At 37.2% G+C, this 18,175-nt stretch overlaps 1 protein-coding gene across 2 annotated transcripts in view; it reads left to right on the top strand.

Moving 5' to 3' along the window:
* Nucleotides 1-224: 224 nt before the first annotated feature.
* IL7R (interleukin 7 receptor) overlaps nucleotides 225-18,175 on the top strand; it is a 28,096-nt gene continuing 10,145 nt past the window's right edge. Inside the window, exons 1-3 of one of the 2 annotated variants that reach the window (XM_060634478.2) lie at nucleotides 225-436; nucleotides 4,945-5,083; nucleotides 15,913-16,070. In XM_060634478.2, the coding sequence (XP_060490461.1) occupies nucleotides 355-436; nucleotides 4,945-5,083; nucleotides 15,913-16,070 (379 nt within the window). In that variant the 5' untranslated portion in view covers nucleotides 225-354. The remainder of the gene's footprint in view (nucleotides 437-4,944; nucleotides 5,084-15,912; nucleotides 16,071-18,175) is intronic. The other variant, XM_060634476.3, reaches the window with a different exon arrangement.

The raw sequence follows: 18,175 nt of genomic DNA on the forward strand, positions 1-18,175 counted from the left end.
CTCAGGTATCTTGGACTATATTTGAATGTACTACCTTATTCTGGAATAAGCACAATAAGTTTGGGGACTTACAGGAATACCAAAGAGGTACAATAATTCAAATGCTCTATCCCTTCATTTCCTCTACCTCTGCTTACAACAGCAATACTTTTACTCAGACTTCCTGTTTCTGGCACTTGCCTTCTTTTTTGCTGTGTTTATACTTCCCCCTGTCTGTGGTTAAATAAGTATAAAGTGCTAAAGCTGTAGATTGGTGCCTCTCTCTCTCTCTCTCTCACTGGTGTTCTGTCTCTCATTCATTCCTACACACAGGCTCACACACCTCCCCTCTCCTCTCTTTCTCTCTCTCTCAGAATGATGATTCTAGGTACAGCTTTTGGTATGGTTTTCTATTTACTTCAAGTCGTTTCTGGAGAAAGTGGCTATGCACAGAATGGTGAGTCATTTCTAACTTTTCTTTAGGATTTCAGGTTATCTCTAGCATATGCTTCGGGTTACTTAGATCCCCAAAGACCTGATCTGGACACTGGGTTGGAATGGAGTTAGAGAATTACCATATATTCTGTCATTTTTCTGTCATTTGTAAGTTCTAACCACGGGGACAGGAGGCCAGGAAACAATACTGTGGGTGGTATAAAGTCTTAGAATTGTCTAGAAAGAATGCATTTAACTCTATAAATGTGGATCTTAAATGTTGGTCAATGTTTCTACTCTTACAAAAGGAATACCCATATAGGTGCAATGGTTGTGCTTGTTGGAGAATCTCCAAGGTAATTTTACCTTGTTAAAAAAATCAAACTAGATTTATTTTGTTTAGTTTTTTAAGAGGTTCCAAAAGCATAACTCTCATGATAAAATAGTTTCCAGAAACAACAGCTTTGTCTGCACTTACCATCACCATATCGCCAGCACCTAAAAGTGTCTAGAACGTAGTAAACATTCAATATTTGAATTGAATATTTGAAAATTCCTTCAAAATACTTCAGTTTTGATATTTATGTGAGATTCTTACTTAGTGAATAATTGAACAGAGAAAGATCTGTATTAGTTGTCTCCTAAAAATATATTTAATTGCCTTCATATCAACACATTTATCATCATATAGTAATTCCCTTTGGGATCCTTGAAATACTTAGCACCTACAAACCAATGCTATCTACTTAGGAACTAGGTCATAATGACAACACAACTGTAAACAAAGACAAAATGGCAACAAGAGGAGCCACCTGGGAATTTGAACCACCCATTTGTTCCCGATAATTAAGCTCTTTGGCTCTAAGAGTTGAAAAGTATTTTCCTATCAAAGATACCAAAGACATCAGCTTAATGATTCAGCTTAGATATGTTAAGTCGTGTAATTACTAAGGGTGGAAATCCCTAGAATATTTTCACTGAGGGAATTGTCAGAAAGCTGACATTTTTCAGTGTGACCATATATGAATCACTTTGTGGGGATGATCATAATTCCTTGGTACATGTCCCCTTATGTTTGCACAGATAGCTGCTTGGCAGGTAACACCTAATTCTTACTCTTTGGAGTATAATATTTTCCTTCTATTTCTCCCTGATGGCCATACTTTTTAAAAAAAAGAAATAAGAATTCTAACTGAAAGCTGAGTTTCACTTCAACTTTTCAAATTTCAGTTTTATTTAGGATATCTATAACCACCCATCCACATTGATCACCTCAAAATACTTTTCAGTTTGGTGTGTATAATAATCCACTGCTCTTTGTTGAAGGATTAGTTTGTTGATAACCATAAGGATGATAAAGAGAAGAAAGGGATATCTTTTAATAATCCAAACCATGTATGTTTTTGATCAACTAATTCCTTTCAACAGGAAGACTTCCAGACCACACGGCCTTGTCAATAATGCATATTTAAAAAAACTAAATTTTTATAGACAAATATGCTTAGATAGTATTGAAAGAATAGTAAGTTAACTCACTGTTAAAAATTTCTATGTAATTTCAAAATCATAGCAATAATACCTTTGACATAGAACTCTTTCAAAGGATCCCCAAAGGTTTCATGTAGATTCTTAGAATTAGAATTCTTGTGTTACCGTTTCATTACTTATTTCTCAAAAACAGAAAAATGATAATAATCATAGCTAACCCTTATTCGGTGCTTACTATGTTTTTTTTTTTTTTTAACGTTTATTTATTGTTCAGAGACAGAGACAGAGTGAGAGTGGGGGAAGGGCAGAGAGAGAGAGAGACACAGAATCTGAAGCAGGCTCCAGGCTCTGAGCCTGATGCAGGGCTCGAACTCACAAACCACAAGATCATGACCTGAGCTGAAGTCAGATGCTTAACCAACTGAGCCACCCAGGCGCCCCAAGGTGTTTACTATGTTCTAAGCTAACTCTTTGCATATATTTGTTCAATGATTTCTCATATAATGTGAATTTCCATATCAAAACACTGAGGTGTAGAGAGGTTGAGTAACCTGACAGGGACCACAGTTACAAAGTAAAATAGGAAGAATTTAAACCCACATCTGTCCAGCTCTGGTGTTGGAGGTTTTAACCACTGTGTATAATACTCTAAGAATTTTTCAGCTTAGATCAGGTAGAACATTCTCTTTGTAAAATGCCATGCAATTTTGCAAGTTGTTGAGGGGAATTTTTCTTGGTTACAAAGCAATTTTGCCCAGTAACATCTCCTAAAGAGCCAGTAAGCTGTTTCTCAAAACATAGCCACTTTAATTGTATGACTAGTGTTTTGTATATTGTATAAGCATATACATCAGACACACTTCACCAGACTGAATGGCTAAGGGTGGTAGGAATGCCTCGTTCTGCTGGTGCTCAGCATCTGCTAGTCTATGCTCTCCGGTTTATCTTGTATATTGTATTATATTGTATATTGAAGAATTTTGGACACAAAGCTGATCCACAGAAGTATGAATCCAAATAGTAATGTAGGTTCTGTTGTACAGGATTGGTGGAAGATTTGAAGAAGAGAAAACCTCAAAACAGAGTGAGGACTGCTGTGTAAAGGCAGGCTACAACCACCACTGTTCCACTGAGAAAAAGTTTTAGGAGACGAGGTTTTAATACTATCAGATTGGGAATGAACATGGTTTAGAGTGTGAGCCCTAAATAGTGGGTTGCCCCTCATTATTTAAAACTGTCATCAGGGAGCACCTGGGTAGTTCAGTCAGTTGATCGTCTGACTTTTGATTTTAGCTCAGGTCATGATCTCATGGTCATGAGATCAAGCCCCATGGCAGGCTCTGTGAAAAGCATGGAACCTGCTTAAGATTCTCTGTCTCTCTGTCTCTCTGTCTCTCTCTCTCTCTCTCAACAAACAAACAAAAACCTGACTGTCATCAGGAAGGGGTCTATACCCTACTGAAATTACATAAGGAATCTTTGCTTGTGGCAAATTGTAAGCCTATGGATTCTAGGAACCGTCAGATAGAGCAGCACCCACAGCTTTTTATCTTGATGTAGTCTTTCAAGATGTGTGGCTTTGACTGAACCAACCTGTCACTCATCTAGTTGGTCCACTCCACTCACAACCAGCTTTACTAATTTTCCCACAGAACTACTTGGTAATTTAAGTAAAAAGGACCTTCAGGACACTCAACGGGTTTGATTTTAGTATATTCTGTATCCTATTTGAAGCTCTAGAAGCTTCTAATTTCTAGTATTGATGGGCCAAAGTGATTTTTAGTAACAATGGACCTAGAAGCCATCATAAGCTCACACTTGATTACTCTGAGAATGACTTCAGTTACTCTGGATTTTCTCAGGTCTCAGTCCAAGTATATTTGCTGATACGTTTTTTTCTATTAAATATTATGAAATATAGATACAGAATGTCTATGGAATCTTAAGGACCTCAACCCAGTTTAAAAAATCGAATACAATCTATGAAAAACTGTACTTACCAAAAGTGACTGACAAAAGATTCTGGCTCACTACATACTTTCAGAATTCTGATAATATCTTAAGATACAGTATCTATAGAAGAAGGATCTATAAGCACTGAAGTAATACCTATAGGATTTGTGGGAAAGTCCACCAGATCTGAGTCCCAGCAGATCTAATCTAATCACATTTGCCTTAGTAGCTTAAGACAAATTGCTTTAAATAAATATTCACACAATGGAGATAATCAATTGTACTTTTAGTTGGAATTCCTATTCAGGTAAGGGAAATCTATCCCTTAAAAAAGTGAACTTCTGACTGTATGATAGCTCTCATCTTCCTTCATTAAAAAAATACTTGGGAGGAAATAAATGAAGATTAGTAATAAAGTTAAAGGCTAGGTAGCATTTGAATAATACAGATAGCGTATCTCTTATTTGAAATTCACTAATTAACAGAAGAAATTATAGTGTAAAAAAGAAAGTGTATGTTTAGTATTTTATTCTAGATCTCTAATGCACTAACCCAGTGTCAGAGGTATTTAGAAATATTTGGAGATAGGAGCACTTGGGTGGCTCAGTGTGTTGAGTGTCCAACTCTCCATTTTGGCTTACATCATGATCTCACGATTCATGGGTTCCAGCCCGGCATTGGGCTCTGCGTTGACAGCTTGGAGCCTGGAGTCTGCTTCCGATTCTGTGTCTCCCTTTCTCTCTCTCTCTCTCTCTCTCTCTCTCAGAAATAAATAAACATTTTTTAAAAAGAAAAAGAGTATAATGTATTTAAAAATGAATATTTGGAAGTTATTTATTAATTTTTATGATTTTTTTTCTTCTAGAAAAATCTGTGCTCTTTAGGTTTTATTTTGGTTTGGATTTGGGATCTTTTCTGCTTTGGTTTTGGTTTTTCTGTCTTTTGCCTTGGGCTTTTCTTCTTGAGATAAACTTATAACAGCTCCCTCATGTCTGCCCCCAAAGGCTGCCATTTCATTAAGGTCACTCCAGATTTCAAAAGGATGCACTTATTTGCCCCATTAACAGCTACAGGTTTGTTCCTCCCCAGGAGACTTTGATGATGCCGAACTGGATGACTATCCATTCTCGTGTTACAGTCAGTTGGAAGTGGATGGATCCCAGCACTTGCTGACCTGTACTTTTGACGACACAGATGTCAATAGCACCAATCTGGAATTTGAAATATGGTGAGGAATATTGGCTCCTACGGGTGCCTGGAAATCCTGTCTCTCTTTTCATGTACTACGCAGCAAAGGAAAGAGTATGGAGCATAATTGTCAAGTACTAAAATCGAATGAATTCCAAAAACTTCCTGAAACTCCTTGTTCTTCACCAAAATACTCCAGCAAAGATACTTTCATAGGTTCTCCTGTCAGTCAGTCCTTGCTGGTACAACAAGCTGATGGTATGGAACTTGGAGATCTCCCAACCCTCCTGACTTCATAGCAGACTTTAGCATTTATTTTTTTTTAATATTTTATTTAGTTTTGAGAGCAAGAGAGACAGAGCACAAGCAGGGGAGGGGCAGAGAGAGAGGGGGGAGATACAGAATCCAAAACAGGCTCCAGGCTCTGAGATGTCAGCACAGAGCCCGACGCGGGGCTTGAATTCACAGACCATGAGATCATGACCTGAGCCGAAGTCGGACACTTAACCAACTGATTCACCCAGGCGCCCCCTTCATAGCAGACTTTAAATCTTGCTTTCTTAGAACACTCCTCCCCCAAAATTTATCTGCCTGAGACAATCTAGTGTCTTGCTGCACTCTGGAGGGCTGTTGCCTGTTTTCTAATCCCAATACCAGCACCGTCTTAGCTTTTCAACCTAAAGCAAGCTATGGAACTCATGTAGGCCTCAAGTTCTTCGCCTGTTAAATGAGTTGTACAAATTCATAGGGAGGTTTGGATAAATAAATAATGTAATACTTTAATAATTGAATTAAAGGGGTGCCTGGGTGGCTAAGTTGGTTGAGCATCCAACTCTCCATTTTGGCTGAGGTTAGGATCTCATGGTTTGTGAGTTCGAGCTGCACACAGGGCTCTGCGCTGCCAGCATAGGGCCTGCTTGGGATTTTCTCTCTCCTTCCCTGTCTGCTCCTTTCTGTCTCTGTCTCTCTCTCTCTCTCTCTCTCTTTCTCTCTCTAAATAAATAAACTTAAGAAAATAATAATTTAATTGGAAGACATATCCATTATATAATTATTGGGAAAGAGGCATTAAAATAAAAAAATCTATGAATACAGACCTAACTTCCACCTTCTTGGCACAGTTTGACTCTAGATGGTACCCTTAGTATCAGTTTTCCAAAAATCAGCAGGAATAATCTGGCTCTTGTTTTCATAAGGCCTCAGGGAAAAGGCAAAGAAAAAAAGTAAGTCTCTCTCTGGTTTGAAAGTTTGGTGAAAAACTCAGAGAGTTTTCTTCTCCCTCCATAAACCATCTCATTGCTTTGGGTTACTGTCTCTGATGACTTGAAAAAGATACTCCAACATGAAATTCTAACTTAGGGCTATCTCCAAATTCATATCAAATGCCCTAAGTAGGTTCTTACCAAGAAAAGGGAGTCAAGACCCACTAGTAGTAAAAGAGGGCTTCTTAAATTCAGTAGACTCTCACCAATCCCCCTAATATATGGTCTAGACAAGCCCTAAATTCCATGCCTTACATTAAATTACAGGAGCTTCCTGATGCAGTCATTCGAGAACACAATCTTGGACTTGAATTCCATTGTGTGTTCTCAGCCTGCTTCTTGGTTCACTTCTATAACACACTTTCCAGGAATAAAATCTGTCAGGAGAATAGGAATCTACGATGTCCAGAATCTATACTGCAACTAAACTACACTAAAACAGGCAAACAGCTTATTCCAGCCATGTGCTCCTTTTTATGGACAAAATCCCCTCCAACAGTTATGTGACTTTGGGTTCTCCACCACGCTATTTGGTGGACAGCAGTGTTCGTATAGTTTCTCCTCAGGAGGCTGAGGCTGACCTTTCTGTCCACTTTCACTCACACCACTTCCTTGACCACTTGAACAAACTTGCCCACTTCCTTTTGCAAGTCTTTTGATTACTTCTGTCATATTATAATCTATCTGCAGCATCCATTGGGGGTTTGCAATTGGATTTATGTATTTTGGTTGGAAAGGGATTGTCTTAAGACATGTTTTCAGTGTGAAACACTAAGTATGAGGAGGTTAAGGTGCTTCTGGAGAGCATCTGTGTTTGTGAAGGTATCCACACTTTGAGGGGGACTTTCATGCAACTCCTAATCCCAGGAGGAACATTGTTTCTCAAGTCAAAGTCACTTGGAGTGCTGTATTTGCCTACGAGGCTAGGTTGCTTTGCCAATGTAACTAGTTTCATTGGAGCTTTCTGTTCCTTTAACATGTTTATAAAGAAGAAATTGGAAATCATTGAAAAATGTACTTTCTTCTGAAGTCTTTTCACAGGTGGAATTGTTGACAGAAACCAGATGCTGTTTCCCAGCAGGCTTGTTAGGGGCATATTCCTAGAAGAGTTTACCACCTGCCTGATCTGGTCACCAGTCTCCTAGGGTTAGAAACCATATTACTTGGTGTTCAATGAGAGGATCCATTTCCCAGGAATGGACTTGGATTAGCCAAAATCACAGAGTTATATTACCAATATGCCAATTGAAGATTTCACACTGATAGATACAATTATTATAGATACCCAAATATTCACACTGGGCTCAGGACCAATAGGAGTGGGTGTTTGGGGAGAAGAGGAACAGAGTGGACCAATGGAGTATATGTCAATATAAATCCACTCTTACTGAGGGATCTGAAAATTTTTTATTCACCAGAAACTTAACCACCTCTCAGGTACCTGGATTAACACAACAGAGGCACTAAAAGCAAGCAGCTAAGTTAGAATCCCCATAGTAACACTTAAGGGGCTCTGTGACCAAGGAGTTGCTACTTAAGCTCTCTGATCATAACAACCACATTGTATTGGGGTGGTTGGCATATGGTCAATACCTGTAAATAGTACTTAATTCTCAATGTAGATTGATTTTTATTTAAAATGAGATCAAAAGGTTGTTCAGTAAATATAGAAGCAAAACAAAGGAAATTTATTTGTTGGTTTTATGACTAGAGTTAGTTGGGGCACCTGGGTGGCTCAGTCAGTTAAACATCTCACGTCGGCTCAGGTCATGATCTCACAGTTTCTGAGTTCGAGCCCCACGTTGGGCTCTCTACTGACAGCTCGGAGCCTAGAGCCTGCTTCAGATTCTGTGTCTCCCTCTCTCTCTGCCCCTCTGCTGCTCATGCTCTGTCTCTCTCTGTCTCTCAAAAATAAATAAATATTTAAAAAAATTTTTTAAAGTTTACAGTTATTTGGTTCAGATCTCAAAGTGCTTAATGTTTTAAGACTAGCTACCAGCACTTAAACATCTAGGTATCTCTTTAAAAATCAGATTTGATAATAGCAGGCCCATCCAGCAAAAGGGCCTGAACAGAATTCCTGCTGCTTCTGTGGATGAACAATTAAATCTCAGCCCTGAACGTAAGCCCACTTTTTGCATTTATGTTACTTTCATAGACACTGTGGGCACTTGACTTTGGGACCCTGCTTTCTAGGTGCTTATATAAGGTCCATAGTCAGCTCTCGAAGGCAACTGATTTTTTTGTTTGTTTCCACATTCTTGGGAGCATCACAGTCACCTCCATGTGCCACCTACAGATAGCACTTCCTATATGTCATTTTTAGTTTCTATGATTTACCACCAATGTCACAGGCACCCTGCCAAATTTATCTCATATTGTAGAGTTACCTAGCAATATCTGCCTAGCAATAACCAGGGGTTATTAATTTAGTCCTTCTCCAGGAAACCATGCTAACTTTCAAAGTTGCTAAATATTTTTGAGATAGAGTCTATCTTTAGAGGCCAAATGAGGAAAAAAGACTACAGTTTTTGTTTCTGTTTTTTAATGTTTCCATGTAGATATCTGTCTGCCCCATCAGGAGAAATGCATTTATCAAGCTAAACCAGACAAGATTGAAAGAGATTTAGGAAGCTGGAGCTAAATTGAAGAAGTAGGCACTATGGTCTCCCCAGGAGTCTCTCCCTCTTTTCAGAACAAGAGGGTTTGTGTGAGTGGATTACTGTTGATGCCCTCTGGGAAGGTCGTATAGGCCCAAATTTGTTGGCCTATAGTACTACTGGGGTCAAAAGTACATGAAAAAAAGCCACCCCAGAAGTAAAGCCAGTAAATCACTGAAATAGTAATTTCTAAAAGTTTATTGAGCACGTACCAAAAAGACAGTTTGCAAACCAGCTGTGCTCAAACTAAAATATAGAATGAGGCTCAGAGGTATATTGTTATAAAGCAATTTATATAGTGTAAAGACAATGAGTGTCTATTCTTTACAATGATTGACTATAATATTAGAATTTTCTTAACCAAAAGGAAATTGGTTGGTGGTTACCTCATATCAATTTTGGCAAATGGTTTAAGTTTTGCTTATGATTTTCAGAGGCACAAACAAGAAGTGACCCAGGTTAAGTTAATCTTGCTTGTCTTGTAAAGCAAGCTAAAATAATATTTGCATATATGACGAACTTGTTTTGTCTGCTCAGGGAATTTTCAAGTTCGGTCTCTGTGTTTAATTTTAACATTGGATACTTGTGGTGCTTTTTTCTGCCCCCAAAATACCCTAGAATTTTGGGTATTTCCAACAGAAATATAGTGTGATCCATAAATGTGTGAGCCACATATATAATTCTAAGTTTTCTAGTAGCAACATTTTAAGAAATAAAATATAAATAGGTGACATTAATTTAATTTAATATATCTGATTTAACAATACACTTTAATATACTATATCCAAGATATTATCACTTCAACATGTAATCAATATAAACACAAACATTAATGAAATATTTTACATTACTTTTTGCATCTTCAAAATCTGTTGTATATTTTATAGTTAGAGCACATCACATGTGATATTTCAAGTGTTCAATAACCACATATTGGGAGGTGGTTATTGTGTTGGACAGTGTCATTCTAGAATACGTCTAACCTTAACAATACATATTTAGCAACCAAGGAAATTGTTTCAAATTAGGTAAGTGAGTTGAAATGAATTACATTGAATTGAGTTGAACTCATGGGGAATACACTAAGTTTCTTCCATTTGCCTGAAGCCAGTGTCATTGGCACAAAGAAGATTGTCTATTCCAGGCCATAGGTTCTTCTTAGCAACAAACATGGCTTCCCCTCCACATAGGGTGGCTCCTGGAATTCAGACCCCTTAAAAGGATGCCCAAGCTCAAAAGTCAGCCAAAGGGTGATCCTTTATTTATTTACTTTTTTTTTTGCTCATTTATCTTATTTTCCAAAAAGTGGGAAAAAACCAAGAATGCCATTTTAGGTTCTTTTTAAACTTCTAACAAGACGAAAAACTTGCTACCTGTTAAGGATTTATAATTGAATATTGTACTATGCTTCACTTAAAAATATATTGCAAACTCATTGACTGAACTAAAAGGCATTGGCTTTCTAATTTCTCCACATCATATGTTTACCAAAATTCAGAAATGGGATCATGCTCTAATTCTCCCCCTCTATCTTTATCAAATTATGAAATGTAGGCTATCTTCAGAACTGTCCATATGACATTCCTCCCAAGTTTGTTCCCTGGTATCCATCTGGCCCAACTTAAAAATTTGCTTTTAATATTTACTCTACTCCAAGGGGTGGAAAACCCAGTTAGCCCAATGAGGGACACACTCACTAGAAACTCCAACACACTCACGTGCACACACATACACACACACACACACACACACACACACACACATTTAAAGCCACACAGCTGCATACCCTGAAAGATTAACAGTTAACAAAAAAACTATAATTGGGGGAAGGTGGCAATTTTAAGGGATGTTCCACAAATATTAAATATATTTAGCCAATTAATAAACTTAAAATTTCTTGACCCATCTCTGTCTTTGTTTGAATACAGGAATGTAAGTAGTCACTCAAAGACCACAGCAGCCTAGAACAGGGAGATTGTGCACCTACAGCCGAGCCATCCTCCTCAGATTTTAACCCCACACCCACCTCACCCCAAGCCACACAGACAAGTTCTTTCTGCTCAGAATCCAGCAACAATCCTGGAAAGGGCTCACTTGAGCACATGTTGAGGAAAGTGTACGCACATCTAATTTACCAAAGAAAACCAACACATTCTGTACCGTAGGTAGCAAAGGACATTTTTAGAATATATTCCCTGTGATATTTTTAAAAATATCTGGTTAATGAAAAGAATTCTTTTCATGTAAGCAAACTCATTTTCTTTTTTTTTCTTTTTTTTTTTTTCTTGCTACAATCCCCACTTCCAATTTGAGCCAGCTATCCCTCTTTTCAGGGCTATTTGGCTGGAAGAGCATATAGGAAAACAAATTGGTAATCATGTTTATCACAGGAGACGGAAATTAAATTGACGATTGGAAAAGAAAGAGAAATGAGGACTTTTATTTTTATTTTGCATTGTTTAATTATTGTTGCAATAGGTGTACATACTTTTCATTCTTTCTTTCATACAAAACATTTCTTTTACCCTTCTGTCCCCTTCTAGCCACCCATCCCCTGTGAATAATCCATCACCCTTTGGGTTTGCCAGTTTCCAATACTTCTTATAAGTGGAGTAACACACTGTTTACTCTTTTCTTTTTGAGATTTATCCACATTGATGCATGTTTCGGATCTCATCTTTTCAATTGCTGAGTTTTCATTCCACTGAATGAATATATCACAAATTTGTAATCCTTTCTCCTTTACATGGATATTCGAGGTTTTTTTCTTTCCAAATTTGAGACTATTAATTTTTAAGTCGCTGTTAAAATTTTTGTACAAATTAGTTTGTTCATTTCTCTGCAGTAAAAACCTCAACGTGGAATTACTATATCATAGGCTCGGTGTGTATTTAACTGTAAGAAACTATCCAGCAGTTTTCCAAAGTGGTTATACCATTCTACTCTCCCACCAACAGAGTGTGAGAGCTAAAGTCATCTCCAACATTTGGCTTTGAAATAGTACCTTGTGATTTTTATTTATGTATTCCAAGTAACAAATCATGTCGACCATCATTTTGCATACTTGCTGGCCATTTGCATGTCTTCTTGTAGCAAGTGCCTGTTAAAGCCTTTTGTCCTTTTCACCCAATTATTTATCCTTTTATTGTTGATGAGTATGAATTCTTTATATGTTCTGGATACAATTCCTTTGTCGGATATCTTCATTACAACTATTTTCTGCCAGTGTGTAGCTTGCCATTTCATTTTCTTAAGGTGTACTTTAATAGGCAGAAAGTTTTCATTTTGATGAAAGTCCAATGTCTTTTTTTTCTTGTAAAGGTGCAGCAGATTTTTTTTAAGTTTATTTATTTTTGATAGAGAAAATGTGAGCTGGGGAAGGGCAAAGAGAGAGAGGAAGACACAGAAATCTGAAGCAGACTCAAGGCTTCAAGCTGTCAGTACAGAAGTCTGACTTGGGGCTCAAACTCATGAACTGTGAGGTCATGACCTGAGCTGAAGTCCGAGGCTTAACCCACTGAGCCACTCAGGTGTCCCTTAAGTTTGTTTGTTTGTTTGTTTTTTTATTGAGAGAGAATGAGAGAGACAGAGAGAAGGAGAGCACATGCATGTGTGTGCATGAACTTATGTCTGTGGACAAGCATGGGAGGGGCAGAGAGAGAGGGAGAGAAAGAATCCCAAGCAGGCTGTTAGTAAAGAGCCCCACCCAGCCTCAAACCCAAGAACTGTGAGAGCATGACCTGAGCCAAAAGCAAGTAAAGAGCCCCACCCAGCGCTCAAACCCAAGAACCATGAGATCATGACCTGAGCCAAAACCGAGAGTACAACGCTTAACCCACTGAGCCACCCAGGCACGCTTTTTTTTCCCCTCTTTTATGTTTCAATGTTTTGTGTGTCATTACTCCCTTTGTCCCCTCGTAAAGTCAAAAACATATTTTCTTATGTTTTCTTCTAGATATTTTGTAGTTTGAGCCTTTACATTTAGGTCTATAGTCCATATCTAATTAATTTTGCATGAGATTAAGGGTCATATTTTCCCTACATTTGTTTACTTGTTCCAGGACAATTTGCTGAAATGATTTTCTATTTCCCATTGAATTGATAGAGTACTTGTATTGAAAATCAGTTAACCTTCTATGTGTGAGCCTATTTCTGAACTCTTTATACTTTCTATTGATCCTTTTATTTATTCTTACACCAGTGCTAAGACTGCCCAATTATCATAGCTTTATAGTAAATTTGAAACCAACTGCTCTGAATCTTACATATTTGTTCTACTTTTTCAGTGTGATTTTGGCTTTTCTGAGTTTTTTGTATTTCCACATAAATTTTAGAATCAGCTTGTCAATTTTTTTTTTAAATCCTGCTGAGATTTTGATTAATATTACATACACCAAGTTAGGGGATATTCCCACATTCTTACTACTAAATTTGCTAATCCATGAATGTATGTCTTCATTTATTTAGATCTCCTTTAATAGCTCTGAGGAATGTTTTATAATTTCTATTTCAAAGGCCTTGAACATCCTTTATTAATTTTATCTCTAAGCATTTTATGTTTTCATTGGTGTCATAAATGGAGCTGTTGGTTTTAAAATTTATTTTCTAATTGTTTGATACTAGTCTGTAGAAATATAATTGTCCTTTATATTCTTACTTTGATGAATTCAACTTACTAGTTCCTGTAGTTTTGTTGGAGAGTCTATATAATGTTGTCCACTAATAAAGAAAGGCTTTTTTTCTCTTCCTTTACAACCTGGATATGTTTTTGTTTGCTTGTTTGTCCTGTTTTACACACTGCCTAGAACCTCAAATGTTCTACCTCAATTACTCAAATGCATAGAACCATTTGAGTAAAAATGGTGAAAGTGCATATTCCTGTTTTGTCTGTATCTTAGGGGAAAATGTTCAAAATTTCACCATTAAGTATGATGTTAATTGTAGACTCTTCCTAAATTTCCTGTTTCAGGTTGAGGAAGTGTTCTTCTATTAATAGTCTTGATATCATCCTACAGGTCACTGAGATTTTGTTTTTTCAGACTGAATATTTCTATTGATCTATCTTCAAGTTCAACAACCCTTTCTTCTGCCATCTTCAATCTGTTATTAAGTCCTTCCAATACACTCAGTACATTTTTAAAGATTTTAGATTTACTTGTCAGTTATAGCATTTTCATTTTGTTTTCTTTTATAGTTTCCATTTCACCACTAACATTATGTATCTATTCAATCATTATGACCATATCCTTTTTTCAGCCCTTAAACATATTTACAAAAGCTGCTTTAAGGTCTTTTTCTGCTAATTCTAAAATCTGGTCACATTAGGGTCAGTTTCCATTGACTGTTTTTTGTCTTGACTATGGGTCTCATTTTTCTTTTCTTAAGTCATTTGTAGTAGCTTTTGACTATAGAAAAGACATTATTGACAACAAGTTTTCTGGATTCTGTTAACTTACTCTGCCAACTGTTGATTTGAACTCTGTTAGTTAACTTGACTGGATTAATCTTTAAATTCTCTTTTCTTTTGAGATAATACCTAAAATCTCAGCTCAGTTATTTCTAGTGTCATCTAGCTATTCCTTTCCCATGGTTTCCTTAGAGTTTCCTTCATACCTGACAATTAAAGTGACATATAATGATATGAGCAGAGGTTATATGCAGATCTCTCCATAGCTTCCTCATTTCTAGGCCTTTCCCCATTAAAAATATCCATCCACACAGGAAGTCCTCTAACTTCTCAAGACAATAAAACTGTGGCTTTTTGTTAGATTCTAGATGCCTGTCACAGTGTGACCTGAGGAGTGCTATCAAACAAAGAAAAAGAAAAAGCAGGAACAAGGAGCTCATCTACCCTTTTATAAAGGATAAAATTCCCTCTCAGAGTGCATGGGTGGCTCAGTTGGTGAAGACTCCAACTCTTGATTTGGGCTCAGGTCATCATCTAACAGTTCATGGGTTGAAGCCCCACACTGGACTCCACACTGACAGCATGGAGCCTGCTTGGGATTCTCTGTCTCCATCTCTCTCTGCCCCTCCCCTGCTCACTCTCTATCTCTCTCTCAAATTAAATAAGTTAACATTTTTTAAAAATTCCCTGTAATTTCTGCATACTTTTGATTACTCTTTAAAACTTTTAAAAAGGATTTTCAAAAATATCTTGTCCAAGGTTGATAATAGTTATATATTGGAAGGTTAGTATGATACAAGTTGTTCTGCTATTACTGGACCTAATAGTTATACTTTTTATTGAAAAAAGTGCAATGTGAAGCTTTTGATGTTAGTTGTACAATAAGCAACAATCTCTCTTCCTCAGTTTATTGAAAGACTGATCTTAGTTGGGAAGAGGAAAGGGAACATGGGAATAAGGGTTGATTTTAAAGTTTGTTGATGAGGTAAAAGTGGAGCACAGTCAAAATTACCTTTGAAAGTCCCCAAATTACTCATTAAGTGTATATGGTTTTATGTATATAATCCTCTAGACTATTGTATCATTTCCTTTAACTTTGTTTTGGTCAATGTTCCTTTACAGGCTTTATTTCCTGAATTTATTTCTGCAGAACATCAAAAAAAGCAATTATCTAACCACCTACAAAACATTTTTGTTTTTCAATGATCAATTATTTAAAAATAGGAATTTTCCAGGTTTTTCATGAACAGGCTTTGACAGTTTCATATTCAGTTGCATGTAACGCCAGAGTATATCATCATTATACCATTGTGATGGTACCAAGAAGCCACATTATTTAATTTCTCTCTCTCTCTCTCTCTCTCTCTCTCTCTCTCTCACACACACACATACACACATACACACATACACAAGGACCTATACATCCACATACCAGTGGACAGAGTTGAAGTCACAAAACTGAAATGTACATGTAGTGCTATTCCATTGTATACAGAAACTCTTACTTGAATTAAGATAGATTCCTTTTTTGTTTCTACAGTGGGGCTCTTTTGGATGTGAAATGCCTGACTTTTAATAAAATGCAAGAGATGTATTTCATCAGGACAAAGAAATTCTTACTGATTGGAGACAGCGAAATATGTGTGAAGCTTAAAGGAAAAAAGATAACTTGCAGGAAAATGAACGTAGTCAAGATAGGTAAGTTGTATATGGGAGTAGTCTTGCCGTTTGGACATATATGAAGACACTGATTGTGTCTGGACTTTCTGCATGTTAAAAGTAGACAAATCATGAAAGCTCTTTGCAATAGAGAATAGCAAAGTCCTTAATGGAAGGAATTTTTTTAAGACCTGGAAGTTTTGAAGCATGTGACACTAATTCTTAATATGAGAGAATTCTGAGGGGGATGCCTGGGTGGCTCAGTGGGTTAAGTGTGCGACTTTGGCTAGGGTCATGATCTCAAAGTTTGTGAGTTTGAGCCCTGCATTGGGCTCTGTGCTGACAGCTCGGAGCCTGGAGCCTGCTTCTGATTCTGTGTCTCCCTTTCTCTCTGCCCCTTCTCTGCTCACACTCTATCTCTCTCTCAAAAATAAATAAACATTTTTTAAAAGTTTTTTAAAAAGAATTTTGAGGGTCTTCCAACTCAGCCATGAAAGATAGTGATTGGCACCTACAGATTGCAGGAAGAGTTCTACATGAAGTCACTAGAGCTGGACCTCTGATGCCCTTTCCCTCTTCATCTTTCCTTCTCCTGAATTCCTTGTATTCTTCTTCCCATATATCCACCATATTCAGAGTATGTTTAGTTAAATTATCAAGTTATTTTGAAAAGTTAATATCAATTAATATTTGGCCTAGAATATTCATATTACATTTTGTCAAAAAATATTTCAAACAAAATTATAATCGAAATTGGTAAATTCACCTACATGTTTCCTTTTGCTCTATATAATATTCATATACATAGTAATATGAATCAGAAAATCCATTCAATTATCTGACTATAAGTCAATATTAATTACCAATTCATCATTTAGTTGCCAGGCAAGTAAATCAAAATAATCAGAAAGATTGAGAATATAGACCCAAGAAATTTTCTTTTCTATTACTTACAGATTATAACCCTAGGGTGAATAAAGTTACATTCAAAACCTCAGAGAGACTCTGATATAGGAGAATGTCTAAGCCAATTATGACGCATTAGTGCAATGGAATAATGACTACATGTGTTTATTATACCTATGGAGATTTACAAATGAAATAATATATGTAGGAGGGAAACTGGTCAAAGTGATAGAAGAGGTACATTCATTCTTTTGCTGGTTTTAAGTACTATGGCTCACTCTCTCTCCCTATTTTCAACCCCTTCTTCACCATCCCAAAAGAAAATTAAAGGTAAAAGAATAATACTCATTAGAGACAATAAAGAGGTGAGAAACTTTGAATCTAGTCTCAGCTTTGCCTCACTAAGTTGGTAAAATAAAGAATGAAAACAAAAGTTCCATGTGTGAATAATTACCCTATAAAAGTTCAGATAGTGAAAAAGAGACATTAGACAAATGGTTTGTGCATATTGAACACACAGCAACATAGGCCACAACCAATGTAACTGCAAGGTAATTCTGAATATAGGACACAAGCAAAGTAGGTTTTGGTCATTTGGAGACTAGGCTGTTATGGATGGATGGTCAGTTTGTGCACTGCACAAGAGCACCATATCTAAATGTTTACATTGGGGGTGCAAATCTATATTCACTACTCTAAAATCAGGTAGGGAAGACAGAGATTCTCAGTCCTCTGACAGCATCATGGCATTTTACAGAGTGAGCATGTGACTACTCAAGACTCCAGGTAGCACCCTGCTGATCTGAATCCCCAGATCTCACATATCCAGTGCTCTCAGAAGCCTATTTTCTAGATCTCAGCAGAAGCAAACCTACCAAGCCACATCTGAGAGGCCAAGGGAGAAAGGTAGTTGTGCTCACAGCTGGTAGTCTGGGCCCTTGTGAACTGGGTGTGGTGAGCCCCTTCAGGCTTTGAAAAGCACCCTTAAGCAACCAGATGAGAGGTAATGGAGGTATGTCACTCAGCAGCACCTTCTTCTGGTTCCTAAGGTGACATTTGATTAGCAGAACTGTCATTTAATTGAATTTAAATTGGAAGTTCCTGATTGAGCCCTAGACCAGAGCTACCCTGCAACCACCTGCCCCTCACTCCCCCTTCTTTAGATATGGGCCCTCTGATAAAGCTAGAGGGTCAGCTTCCTGCCTTCCCATTTGTCTTGGTAGAGTGAGTCTGTGTAA

This window comes from Panthera onca, chromosome A1, assembly GCF_046562875.1.
Source record: "Panthera onca isolate mPanOnc1 chromosome A1, mPanOnc1 haplotype 2, whole genome shotgun sequence".
In the NCBI taxonomy this organism is placed as follows: Eukaryota; Metazoa; Chordata; class Mammalia; order Carnivora; family Felidae; genus Panthera; species Panthera onca.